Source organism: Halichoerus grypus, chromosome 11 (genome assembly GCF_964656455.1).
Source record: "Halichoerus grypus chromosome 11, mHalGry1.hap1.1, whole genome shotgun sequence".
Taxonomy (NCBI): Eukaryota; Metazoa; Chordata; class Mammalia; order Carnivora; family Phocidae; genus Halichoerus; species Halichoerus grypus.
The window spans coordinates 54,667,564-54,682,150 of record NC_135722.1 but is presented as its reverse complement, the minus strand read 5'-3'; the positions used below and the strand labels follow the sequence as shown (position 1 = coordinate 54,682,150).

The following is a 14,587-nucleotide window of genomic DNA, read 5'->3' as shown; positions in this document are numbered from 1 at the left end:
TGCTGTCATTACCTCTTACAATATTGCATTTACCCTATGTACTTTCTTTTCTCTCTTTGTGATCCCAATTATACATATCTTAGACCTTTTTATTGGGTCCTACATAAGTCTAGCACTTTTCTATATAATCCATCTTTTTTGTTCTTTATGTTTTGGTCAATATATTTTCTACTGACCTTTCTTCCAGTTCACTAATCTACTTTTCAGACATGTACAACCTGCTGTTCAGTCTTTTATGCTTTTCTTGCTTGTCTGACAAATCTTTAATCATTTCACTTGGTAACTAGAGGCAACAGGTACTATATGAATATCTGCAGAGTATATAATACTTGTTTCTCACAAAAGCAAATTAAACTTAAATGAGTCAACCTTGCTATCATTAACAATTTTAAGAAGTGTAGGATTTGATTTATTATAATCTAAATGAATAATCACATTCTACTTAAAAGAAATGGAGCACTTTACAAAGGATATACAAAAAATCACCACAGTCTAGGTCACATTTCATATTTTTAATATACTCCATGTTTCAAACTGGCTTATGTTAAAAGTACATAAAAAAAGATACTTACTCTCTCTCCTTTTCAGTCAGCTTATCATTGATATTATCTTTGATTGTTGATCTAGATCCCTTATGAATTATAGGATATCTTAGGGGCACTTGTAAGAAAAAGGAAATCATGGAGACCAAATGTGCTGTGTAACCAAGGGCAACAGCAATGCTTCCATCATCTTTTGCTGTAAATTCAAAAGCAGAGAAAAAGCAAACAACTATTTACCTTATAAATGTAGCTACAAGATCATAATCAATTTCAAGAGAGTAAATAAAATATTAATCACATCTAAATTACATGAATTTTATACAAATCTAAACATATTAACAAGACTTGAAATTTCATCTATTATATTTAGAACTATTGTTCAATAATTACTGTGATGAGATTAGCATTCCATATATATCTTAACAAAGAGTTCTTAGTACACTCAAATATCCATTACTTTCTTTCCTTCCTGGCATTTTTTTTTTTTAAAGGCACAGATAATACCTAGTCTATCATACGATGTGAAAATTAGTTTCAGAGGTTTAATCATAATGCATTATATGAGCATTATGTATTTTATTCATTAACTTTATAATCAATATAGTTGTACTGTTGTACTATTGTACAAATTAAGTCTAAGGTGAAGTGAAAAAGCACAATGCATCCTTACGGGGTATGTTCTCAATATCCATAAAGATAGTGTTGCATAAATAAGACTGTGAAATTTGAGATAGGATATGGAGGAAAAATATTTTAAACAGTAAAAGTAAAATGTCAAAACCACAGTTAATATATATCCTATTTATGCAGTTTAGGTGGAAGCAACTATTAGGAAAAAAAAATGTATGTACCCTACAGTCAAACACAAGCATCTATCTTTTTTTTTTGGTTATCTTTTTTTTTTTTAATTTTATTATGTTATATTAGTTACCATACAATACATAAGCATCTATCTTTTAAGAAGTCACAGATAATTACATTTTTAACTCACCATCTAGATTTCTGCTATTACCTACCAAGTGATAATAATCATCAGGTACTCAGAACAGAGTAATACAACAAAACGTTTTAAGCCTGCCCCAGGAGGAAGAAAAAAGCAACTGTTTCGTATATAGTATTCCCAAAATTCTTTTAAAAGTTCACATACACACACTCTGAAAGATTTAATACATAATCTAGACTATCTCAGGCTAGAGAGAAGCTGAAATAATTGAGATATCCTTGGCTTGACTGTTTCCCAATTTCCAAGGGTACCTTAACTTCAATTATTAGAAATGTTTTTCACATTCTTTTTAATATTTATACTTAGTTATCTAAGTACTAGCTTCTTGTTGTAGGAATGCCCCTATAGTCATCTATTCATCAGTTCGTTCTCCACCATCGACGACCATGGCAGATTCTTGGTTTCCCTTTGATTATCCTATAAAAACAGGTAACTTTCATTGTATACTTCTCTTCCGCCAGGAACTGACTATTGTACTTTATTCATGACAGTCATTAATTCATCAACAATTACTAAGCTGGGCACCTTTTTATATGCTATTTCATTCATTTCATAGATGAAGAAACTAAGGGTCAAAGAAGTTAAGGAATCTGTCTCAAGTAACAGAGTAATATGATACAGGTTGGCCTGACAACAATGCCTCTGTCCTTAAGCACTCTACCATACTATCTCAGAAGTTTACTGTGGAACACATAACAATTTCTTAACTTGGGAACCTAGAATGTACCAAGCAGATGACACACATGTACCACCTCAGTTTCTTCACACTTTTCTTGTGGGGCAAAGAACAGAGAGTTCCCGGTGACTTGGACCATGCTAGACTGAGAATGGGCTTCTCAAATTAATGTTTGATGTTCTCTCAAACTAAACTGATAAAAAAAAAAAAAAAAAGAAAGAAACAGCATTCATTTCAACTCACTACTCAGTCATGCCCTAACTGACAAGAATCCTAATTGTTCTTAGAGGCCATGTCCTCTTGCCCCAGTCCCACACGGGTACCTTGAGTACTGTAACACTTTACTTCTTCTGAAGTCCGTATATCACACCACCTTAGAGACTAAAATTACATTATACTACACTGTAAATTCATTACATTATAATTTAATCATCATATAATGTTAGAGCTAGGAGAAATCTCAGAAATCACTGAGTCTGATGCTATCAATTTAGAGATGAGAAAAAATGAGATTTAGTTGGTATAAGTGACTTGCTCAGAACCATATAGGTAAAATCTATGAGTGATGGAATAAGAGGGAGAATTGCATATACACCCCTGCCCCCCAAAATACCTATCCCTGGAGTCAGAGCTGGGACAGTGAGTTCCATCAGAGGTCACTGAATCCTGCATCTCCTGCTTTCCATAAAGGATAGGGCTTATGGAATTTGAAATATTCCTATCAGTAAAAGAACTTGGTCTTTAAGAAACTTCTTTTGAAGGGAGAGGAGAAGAAGAAGACAATTTACAGTAATAAAGGATAATGCTACACTAAGTTTGGACCTTCCTGTATGTGCTTTACACTAAGCTTTTCCTTTCCTATGTGGCCAGAGAGAAAAGAATTTGCAAACTTCTGGAAAGCAGGAGAAGGCCTCTTAATTAGCCTTCCAAACAGGTCAAATGAAAACTATGAATGCTTAAAAAAAAAAAAAAAAAAACCCAAACCTATCCAATGCTAAACACGCAAGCATCTACATTTTTCCATATTTCTAAAAGCTTAATACTAAGAAATTGCATTTGCAAATCTTGAGACCACATCCACATATCTATTAAAAGAACAAAAACTAGTCTTCTAACATCACCTCTCTTCAACGATCCAAACAATTTTGCTTAAATTTAAGATAAAAAGGCATCTCTAAGAGAAGCCTCCACATGGAAATAAAAATCCAAACAGAAACAGCAAAACCTAGAAACTAGATAATACTGGAAATCAGCTTCGATTCTGGTTATTGGCACTCACCATTGTTTCCACCACAAGACTCCCTGCTCCACCTATTAAAAACCCTAGGTTGTTTCCCATTCCAGGCCATGGTGCTCAGGCACAGCCTCACTGTTAAACACCATGGTGTTGGATTTCCAATATTGAAGCTTTATATTAAAAAGCATTTTAAAAGACCACGGGTGAGGCATTACAGGGCCCAAGGGTATTCCAATACCCTCAAAAGGAAAACCACCTCCTGGTAGGGAAGTCACTTTCATCACCCCAAGACCACTGAACCTCCAGTGGGAAAATGTGAGCTCATGTGGTTAATTATGGCTATTGCTGGCCACGAACCTCAGATGTCACTTTCTGTTGCCAATCACTTTAGCTAAAAAACCAAAAGGTTTAAGGTTTCCAGCATTCCAAGATCTAAAGGACTTTTTACCTGCCAAAGCCAAAACCTGGCTCTCTGGGGTGTGTTTTTCCAGTAAGCATTAATGACGTCCCTAACACCTAATGCAGAGCAGAGGTTTGTGTTCCTTATGCTGCTCTGAGGGTTAGAAAGGTTACAGATGATAGGTTTGTTGGTGAGAAGTTGGGGGGGCAGGGGAGGGAAGGATTCACGGAGGAACAGGAATAAACTGTAAGACTCAGGTGTGTGAAAAAGATTCTATTTAACAATGTTTTCAGGGGCTTAAAAACAAAACAAAAATCTGCAATTTCCTCATAATAATTAATTCTGATTTGTTTTTTAAATGTAGGATAGTTATTCAGAGCAGCAGCTTTTGTGTAATTTTTATGATAATACCATCAACCCACAATGGCCATGACAATATTAAAAATTAATTCAAATGCCCCTTCAACTTATATGTTGGACAAACTATTAATATTCAAATGCATCCAAGTATAATAAGTGATCTAAAGGCTCTTACCATCCTGCCTTCCCAATCACTGAGGCAGCTGATTTGTTAAGGAACCAAGCACCCACTGATCCAGACAGGACAAAATATTTAAGACTCTAATCACTGCCACAGCATCTATGGAATCATTCCATGTTCTCAATGAGACACTGTTTGACATATGGTCTCTCCTTTCCAAGAAATCATGCCTGCATAAAGGGATACAGACACAGAAGGAAATCTGGGTCTCATTACCACAAAAGGCTCTTGTGTTATGGATTACTTAAAAACACACACAAACAATTTTTTTTACGAGAAATGTCTCAGTCAATGGAACTCAAATGAATACCCTTCTGCAGACAACTTTCTCCCATCATGTCCAGGCCTCTTTGGCATACTCTATCAGTAACTTACCCATTTAAAAAAGCACAATAAAGGTTGGGCCGCTATGGTAGAGTTTCTTAGACAGTGTCAACCCAAGCAATGGAAAGTTTGTCCCAGCAAAGTCTCATGAATATCACAGAATAACCAGTTTGGAGGTCCTTACTAGAGAAGGACCAAGAATGCAGCTGTTACAGAATACTAAAAAGTTGTCAGAAGTTTGGAAGAGGTTTTATTCAAAACAAGGACACAAAGTGCATCATGACAGGAATAATATGAATCTTAAAATCAGGCTGACCAGAAATGACTTTAGCTCTGCCACTGGCTAGTATGAGTCTTTGGAAAAATTAACTAATCTCTCTGAGCTTCAATTTTCTTGTCTTAAGAAAATGAGTATAATTCTTTCTCTCACAGAAGGAATTCATCCTCACAGTTGTGAGAATTAAATAAACAAGAAGCACCACGCATGATGTTCCATGTTACCGTATTTCTCCACTCGCCCAATCTAAAACGTCCTCTTCCTCTTCTTTCAACAGGGAAATACTATTTTGTCTTTGAAGACACCTCAGGCACCATCTTCTCTGCAAAGGTTTTCCTGCTCCCCTCCTGATGCCACTGATTATTTCTACTTCTTTGAATCCTGTGTCCCTGTTATAAACTTCAAAGTGCCTAACACAGAGTATGAAATCAATAAATATGTCTTGATGGCTTTGATTACAAGTTTAATGACCTCACCGGGACTGAAATCTCACTGAGGTAGGATCAATACCCTACACATCTTTGCGTATTCTCAGCACCTGGCCCGGCAGGTGATACACAAAAGGCGCTCAGTGAATTGAGTATACGGAAGTGCCTTGCAGAATGCTAACGTAAGATTTTAAAGTCTAACACTACCACATGTGCTTCTTAAAATTTCTGATTGCTGGCCGTCATAGGGATTGAATAAGGCCTTAGAGTAAAATTACATATTTGTTTCATTTCATCTCCCATTTCATTTTTCAGCAACTGCACTAAAAAGCTAAACTAATTTTTTAAAGGGTAGGAAAAATATATTGTTTGGTGGACATACTAAGAACAGAGAGCTAACAAAAGCTATGAAAAACTAGGAAACAAAAAACTTCATATAAAACAAAAATAGAATCAAGAAACATCTCCGAGTGGAGTAAGGTGACCATCACCAATACGGAGATCCTTCCCTTACTGCCTCCCTGCAGATCATTCTGTACTTAGCAGGCAGAGCGACTTTTAAAAACATAAATCAGCTCATGTCATCCCCCTTCTTAAAGCCCTTCAGGGTTTTCCCACTCCACTGAGAATAAAACATAAACTCCTTACAGTGGCCTCAAGGCCCTGGCTGACCTTTCCTATGTCCTCTGATGTAACTCTTCCCCTGCTCTCCACTCTCCAATCATACAGGTCTGGTCTTTTCTGTCCTTCCTTCTTTCCCTCCTACTTTCTTTCCTTTACCTCCTCTCTCTTGCAACTAATTTCAATTACATTTATATAAATATTTTATATGAAAAGTGCTTTCAAATATTATCTCATCCAGCTGTCACAATAAATTACAGATGTAGATATTACCTCATTTTACAGTGAAAAAATTAAGCTGAGAGATTACGTGATGTGCCCAAAACATAGGTCTTTTCTCCCATACCCCCCACACCCTGAATTTTTTCAGATATATCAAGCCTATGCCTCCATCATGAACTTTGTACTTGCTGCCCCCTCTTCTAGGAAAGCTCTTCCCCCAGATATAGCAGAGGTGGATTCTTTCAGCCTTCAAATTTTCTGTTAAATGTTTCTCCTCAGGTCTTCTCTGGCTGCTTTATCTAAAGTAGTTTCCCCTATTGTCTATGATAGCGTATTCCTTTATGAAACACTTGTTAAATACTTATTTTCTTATTTATTGGCGGTCTCCCTTAATAGGATATATGCTCCCTGAAAGGAGAGAACATACTTGTTTTTTTCTATCATTATATCCTCAAAACCCAGTACAGTGCCTGGCATATTGGTGTGCTCAAGGAAAGAATGAATGTTTTGTATCCCTGGAACCTGGCACAGGGCTCAAGGTACTCAATAGGTTTGTTGAATGAATGAATAAATGAGGAAAAAGATGTGTTATGGCCTTCAGGCCATCATAACTGCTAAAATTAGCAACAAAGCACATTTGTATGACTTACAGAGATTGGAACATTTTATAATGGAAACCAAACAAATTTCAGCTAGATCATTACCTAGCTTTGTGGTCTTGAGCAAGTCACTAAATAGCTCATTTACACGTTGTAATATGAGATTACACCACTTTCCTTATAGGTTTCCTTTGTTTTTGTGAGGATTAAAGATTAGGCAAATGTCATGCTTTTACAGATCTAATCTTCACAACAATAACATAGAACAGGTAAGGACATGAATCAATATGTTCATACTATCGATTAGGAAATCAACTCAAAGCATGGATGGTTTGCTCCAAACTATATGGTTTCTAGAAAGGGAACCAGGACTTTAACATAGGTTTTCCCATTCCTGTTTTATCACTCATATTATGTCCCAACTACTTGTTGTAAGGGCTGTTGTATAAAGGCCAAAGGAGGTAATAAGTTAGTCTTAAATGTTAAAGGACCATAAATAACAACATTTTCTTTATTGGGAGATTTGGAAAAAGGTCTCAAACAAAACTAGTAATGCCCTTTTTTTTTTTAATAACTTCTTCCCAAATAGATAATACCACTACCTTTGGGAATAATCTATAAAGCTATTTAATGGGCCTCAAAGCATTGTATAGGCTAAGGGAAAAGAACCCACTTTGCTAACAATAATAAAAAAAAAAATCTCTTTACCAATATGTCAAATAAAGTAAGTTTTTTTCTTTGGCCTACTGGTAAAGAGAATAGGAAAATTAAAATAATTTAAATATAGCAATTACTAAGAAGCATAGTCTATAATATCTTTAATGTCATTTTTCTTACTGGAAAGAGGACAAAAATGACAGTATAACAAAAGTTGAACTTGTGGTAGTGGTTTCATGTTACCAGAAATGTGATTTTCTAAATAACAACAGAACAGATTAATGTTTGTTGTTCTTCTGCTCCCAACCACATACAAATTTTTCATGAAAATCAAACCAAAAGGACAGAGAGATTATTAGTATTTTTACGAACCCTACGTCTGATTTTCTTAAAGCTCACTTAAAAATGATTTTCTTTTAAATTTCAAATAGACAACTCAATAATTTTTTCCCATGATTAGAATTAAATAGTCTCTTAAGTCTCCCATCAGAGAATCTGACTCTATATACTTTCAGTTGGGAAGGGACAGAAGAAGGTCCAAAACCCTCTGGATAAAGTGCTAGGGAACCAACACTTCAAGATACCTCTATTTTTCTCTGAAACATACCCGTTTATTATATACACCAAATCCTTAGATGTAAAAAGAAATAAAATACCTTGGAAGTCCTCAGAATTGGGCAACTTGACACCACATACAAAGTAATCCTTATGCTCATTCTGCGAATATAACCAAAGAATGAAATTAATTCTTTTTCCGTGTAAAGCAAAGAAACCCTAAGTCAAATCTCAAAGAATTCAGTAGGTCAGTGTTAACTCAAAGACAATACTGTCCTACACTCAAAATATTATCATAATGATAATATTGTTGAAGCTGGATGATGAGTATATAATGATTCATTATACTACTATCTGTACACTTACATATACTTGAAGTTTTTAAAAATATAAACATTTAAAACATCATGTCCAAGCAAAAAGCCATGTAAAATTTTTATTACAAAAATATCCCTCGGGGGCGCCTGGGTGGCTCAGTTGGTTAAGGGACTGCCTTCAGCTCAGGTCATGATCCTGGAGTCCCAGGATCAAGTCCTACATCAGGCTCCCTGCTCAGCAGGGAGTTTGCTTCTCCCTCTGACCCTCCCCCCCTCTCATGTGCTCGCTCTCTAAAATAAATAAAATCTTAAAAAAAAATATCCTTCAATCAATTCATAGTTATAAATGAAGATTTTTAAGTGGAATTAACAAGATTCTGCGAGCAACCTAAAATCCTATTAGCTTTCCTCTCAGAAAATCAGTCTTTTAAATCGCTTTTTGTTAAAAAGAAAATAAAACCTTCAAATTTAGCGATTTGGCTCTCTAAAGAAGAACTCTCATCATTCTAAATTTTTTTTTGTTTGCTTTTAAAAAATTATTATTTTTTTAAATTTTATTTTATTATGTTATGTTAGTCACCATACATTATATCATTAGTTTTTTTTTTTTAAGATTTTATTTATTTATTTGACAGAGACACAGCGAGAGAGGGAATACAAGCAGGCAGTGGGAGAGGGAGAAGCAGGCCTCCTGCCGAGCAGGGAGCCTGATGCGGGGCTCGATCCCAGGACCCTGGGATCATGACCTGAGCCGAAGGCAGACGCTTAATGACTGAGCCACCCAGGCGCCCCACATCATTAATTTTTGATGTAGTGTCCCACGATTCATTGTTTGCATATAACACCCACTGCTCCATTCAAATACATGCCCTCCTTAATACCCATCACCGGGCTAACCCATCCCCCCAGCCCCTTCCCCTCTAAAACCCTTAGTTTGTTTCTCAGAGTCCATAGTCTCTCATGGTTCATCTCCCCCTCCAATTTTCCCCCCTTCATTTTTCCCTTCCTACTATCTTCTTCTTTTTTTTTTTTTTAACATACAATGTATTATTTGTTTCAGAGGTACAGGTCTGTGATTCATCAGTCTTAACACAATTCACAGTGCTCACCATAGCACATACCCTCCCCAATGTCTATCACCCAGCCACCCCATCCCTCCCACCCCCCACCACTCCAGCAACCCTCAGTTTGTTTCCTGAGATTAAGAATTCCTCATATCGGGGCGCCTGGGTGGCTCAGTTGGTTAAGCGACTGCCTTCGGCTCAGGTCATGATCCTGGAGTCCTGGGATCGAGTCCCGCATCGGGCTCCCTGCTCAGCGGGGAGTCTGCTTCTCCCTCTGACCCTCCCCCCTCTCATGCTCTCTCTATCTCATTCTCTCTCTCAAATAAATAAATAAATTCTTTAAAAAAAAAAAAAAGAATTCCTCATATCAGTGAGATCATATGATACTTGTCTTTCTCTGACTGGCTTATTTCGCTTAGCATAATACCCTCTAGTTCCATCCATGTTATTGCAAATGGCAAGATTTCGTTTTTTGATGGCTGCATAATATTCCATTGTATATATATACCACATCTTCTTTATCCATTCATCTGTTGATGGACATTTTGGCTCTGTCCATAGTTTGGCTATTGTGGACACTGCTGCTATAAACACTGGGGTGCATGTACCCCTTCAGATCACTACATTTGTATCTTTGGGGTAAATACCCAGTAGTGCAATTGCTGGGTCGTAGGGTCTCAGTAGTGATCTAATTCTAATTTTATTGAAGTTTTACTTTTTACACTTACTCTAAGAAACTAGATTCAAAAACTTTACATCCTGACATTTACCCCAGGAATTTCTTAAGTAGTACTAATACAAATTAATTAGCAATTATATTTTTAAAGCAGTACATATGCATCTGCATGTATGTGTCAGAATTGATGGTAGTTGATAATCTGGCTGAGTAAAAAAGATTTTAAAGAAACCAGAAATTATTTGTCATTTTTTTCAGATGAAGTTGAGTGCATTCTGCCACCAAACTGATATAAAAAATCAAATGGTGGAACCTAATGCCCACCCACTTTTTAAATGGATATTAGCTTCTGAATGAATCATGACAGAGCATATGATTAAGACTAGAGCAATGAGTTTTTTCATTGAGAAAAAATTTCAAACAGAAACCATCTTTAAAAAAATTTTTTTTTCCAGAAAATTTGAAACTTACCAAATCAATAGGGTAAATGTAGGAAAGCTCAGATAGTAATTGCCTGCAACGAATTGTCAACTGAGCATTAGTCTTCAGAAAGAGTTCTCTGATGAGGAAAGATAAAAAGCACATTTGTTAAAAAAAAAAAATGTTTTCATGCTTTCTAACATTTATTTCCACATAACTGATATGGAGGAAGATTAAATGGCCTGCAGTAGGCCACAGAAACTCAGAAGTAGAGTCAAGAATAATAGCTAACATGAGTTCTGACCTCTCTCTAAATAGTATAGATCAAGATAAATATATACTGAGGCCTACTGTGTGTGTCTAGCACCATGCTAAGAGATGGAAAGGGTAAAAATAATCATTGACTAAGCACCTACCACTATATGCCAGGAGCTTTACAAATGGCTTTATTTAGGGCGCCTGGGTGGCTCAGTTGGTTAAGCGACTGCCTTCGGCTCAGGTCATGATCCTGGAGTCCCTGGATCGAGTCCCGCATCGGGCTCCCTGCTCAGCGGGGAATCTGCTTCTCCCTCTGACCCTCCCCCCTCTCATGTGCTCTCTCTCTCTCATTCTCTTCCAAATAAATAAATAAAATCTTTAAAAAAAAAAAAAGGCTTTATTTAATCATTACAACAACTCTATTAGGTTGATGTCATTACACCCATTTTACAAACAAGGATACAAAATTTAGAGAGGCTTGGTAAGCAGACTAGGGTCTCATTTAATCTGAGGCCAATGTGATTTCAAGAAATATCCATATGGTATTATTTTAAAGAAGTATTCTCTTTTTCACTCACAGTTACCTCAAAAAATAGCCTGTTGCCATATTCGGAAAATAACAGAATAAAAAGAACAAACAGTAAGTTGTGGCAAGAGATGATGTAGCTCTTCTCTTGAACTAAAGAAATAAGACCCAGAGATAAAACACCTATAGGATAAATTACCTGCTCAACTGTGTTAACGATTTAAGAAAAAGAGGGATTCAGAAAAACTGTAGGTCAAAGTGGAATGTAAAAGTAGTAGGAAACACAAAGAGCACTAAAGACCTAAAGGGATCTAGTCCTGTTTTCCTCGTGATATGGACAAAGTAACTTCCCAGAGCTTTGCCTTCCTATCTGCAAATTGAGAAGATTAGACCAGATGATCTCCACGGTTCTTTCCAGGTCTAACATTCTTGAATGCTCAACTGCTAAGGTTTCTTGAAGAAAAATGTAGGATGAGATGACTTTCCAGAAAAAGTGAGTAAACATGAGCAAAAGAACAGAGGTGGCATCAAATTAAGCATGTGCTGGAAAAAAATAAAGAGAAAAACTATTAGCATCTGTTAAATGAATGTTGTGGAGGACTGAAATTAGCTACAGTTGTATAGCGCCAATTTATTGAACATTATTTGAAAATTTAGCAAAATAATCACCATGACTCCTTAAGAGGAGAAGAAATATGGTAAAACTAGTATTTTAAGAGGAGAGGTCTGGGGCGCCTGGGTGGCTTAGTCGGTTAAGCATCTGCCTTTGGCTCAGGTCATGATCCCGGGGCCCTGGGATCAAGCCCCTCGTCAGGCTCCCTATTCATCAGGGAGTCTGCTTCTCCCTCTCCCTCTGCCCCTCCCCCTGCTCATGTGCGCGCTCTCTCTCTCTCTCTCGAATAAATAAATAAAATCTTTAAAAAAATAAAAATAAAAAAGAGGAGAGGTCTGAGAAGCAACATGGAGGATGAACTGGAAAGACAGAGAGGCTGATGTTAGACAAGCTAGGAGCTGTGGCAGTAATCCCAATGGACTAACACTAAACAGGAGTAAGTCTGAAGACAGGACTGAAGAAAATAAGCTACACTACACGTAGAAGATAAGAAGAGGAGAAGATTCAGACATTAAGTCATGGTGCTATGGGCTTAAAAATTAGATGAACAATGTTCACGTTTCTGATTATGACTATACACTAGGAGCTCTCATAACTACTTCTAGCATGTGCCTGACACTGAGTAGGTGCTTCATAAATATTTGTTGAATAAATGAATGTGGCACTGACATGTATGGAATATAAATTAATACCAGCAGCTTTTAAAGAATGCTACTTTTCCAAATCCTATCCTCAAAGTAAACCCATCACTCTGAACCATTATTCTCGGTGTTGCATTTACCTTTTCGCAGTACACTCCTTCCTCAATTCATTCAGGGATTCCTTCTGGAGTTGAAGCTTGAGGTGCTCAGTTGAAAATGCACTCCCTAGAGAGAGACAGAGGGAGACAATTTCAGACGTAACACTGCAGATAGGACTGCTCAATAACAACCAAAAAGGCAGATCCCATCCCCTGACTGCGAGGGAATAGAGTTCAGAGGCTAAGTAAGCTGGGTATAGAGGTCTTCTGGAGGGTTGACTGGAAAAAACCTCCCAACTTGTTCAATTTGACCAAGTCTAGCCTCTAGGAGGAATCAAAGAGTCCCTGCCTCCAGATTTCTGGATTGCTGACCAAGAAACCCTGATGAAATTTCAAAATTCAGACAATTTCATTTTAAAAGAAAGTGGATATGGACTCTGAGTGTTACTGCCTAATCACTAAAGGTTCATCAGTTGTAATAAGTAGACCTCTCTGGTGAGGGATGTTGATAATGAGGGAGGCCATGCAAGTGTGGGAGCTGGGGATATATGGGAAATCTTTACAACTTCAGCACAATTTTGCTAATGAACCTAAAACTGCTCTGAAAAATGAAGTTGATTTTTTTAAAAAGTGGTTAATTTCTTTTTACCTACAAATGCTATACAACATTTCTGAAAGTATAAAAAGTAAAACAGAAAAAATTACCTGCATTTTGACTACTTATTTTTAGTTCATAAATATAAGTAGTTTTAGTTTTATTCACAGTATGTAGGAAATGTATATTCTGATTTTTCCATATTATGTCACAAGCATTTTTAGATGTTGACAGTCTGAGTTGTAATGTTTAATGGCTGTGTAAAATTCAACTCCATGGATGTGAATTATATGAATATTCTACATTTTAACTGATACCCCATACCCCAATCCCATTACAGAACATTTAATTTCCTTTAAGTGTTTGCTTTAGCACTACAGAGATTTGTATTTGTGTTTATATGCCTGATTGTTGTATTTATATCAACTTTTGGAACCTACATTTCCATTTATGTGATCATAAAATCCTTTCATATCTTCCTACTCTAAGAAATGAGAGCATCTTCTGTTCTTTGACAATCTAGGCCTGATAACACCAGAAATACCAAAGCACAGAAAAACAGTCTTAGATCCAGACACACTAATCTCTGGATCTTACAAAGGGGGGTTTAGTTTCATAAACCATGATACAATAGGAAAAAGGGCCTTCAACTAGTCTGCACATCTCCTGCAGGAAGGAACAAGAAGTACATTACTGACCATAATACAGTTTAGACCTTAGCACTAAATTCACCAACCTAAGTAATTTTATCAAAATATTTCTCTTCTCTCTCAACTGTACTTAAATGATCCATACGGGGGCACCTGAGTGGCTCAGTTGGTTGAGCGACTGCCTTCGGCTCAGGTCATGATCCCGGAGTCCCGGGATCAAGTCCCATATCGGGCTCCCTGCTCAGCAGGGAGTCTGCTTCTCCCTCTGACCCTCCCCCCTCTCATGTGCTCTCTCTCTCTCTCTCTCTCAAATAAATAAATAAAAAATCTTAAAAAAAAAAAATGATCCATACGTTGGTAACTTTGCCCCCAAAACAGAACATAATCAAGGACACCACTTATCTTTTTTAGCCCCAGTAGAAGTCCTCCCCCCAAATCTTCACCCTCTATGATTTCAGATGACATTCAGGTTGACAACCTCCACCACCCACCCCATGTATGTGTTGAACAATTATCAAATATTTGAAATTTTCCAGGTATCTATTAGTGATTTCTAGTTTATTTCTTTTAGTCAGAGACTGTATTATACATCATTTTGATTCTTTTGTATTTGTTATATGATAACAACTATGGCCTAACTGAATGCT

The 14,587-nt window shown here is 36.7% G+C and overlaps 1 protein-coding gene and 1 long non-coding RNA gene across 5 annotated transcripts in view; both read right to left on the bottom strand.

Moving 5' to 3' along the window:
- The window catches only part of LOC144379449 (uncharacterized), a 707,761-nt gene that overhangs the window by 250,252 nt on the left and 442,922 nt on the right, over positions 1-14,587 (bottom strand). The window lies entirely within an intron of this gene.
- The window catches only part of UVRAG (UV radiation resistance associated), a 316,572-nt gene that overhangs the window by 117,615 nt on the left and 184,370 nt on the right, over positions 1-14,587 (bottom strand). For all 4 annotated transcript variants that reach the window (XM_036082832.2, XM_078058561.1, XM_078058560.1 and 1 more), the window contains 4 exons: positions 12,738-12,822; positions 10,611-10,698; positions 8,184-8,244; positions 573-738 (listed from right to left, as the gene is read on the bottom strand). In XM_036082832.2, the coding sequence (XP_035938725.1) occupies positions 573-738; positions 8,184-8,244; positions 10,611-10,698; positions 12,738-12,822 (400 nt within the window). The remainder of the gene's footprint in view (positions 1-572; positions 739-8,183; positions 8,245-10,610; positions 10,699-12,737; positions 12,823-14,587) is intronic.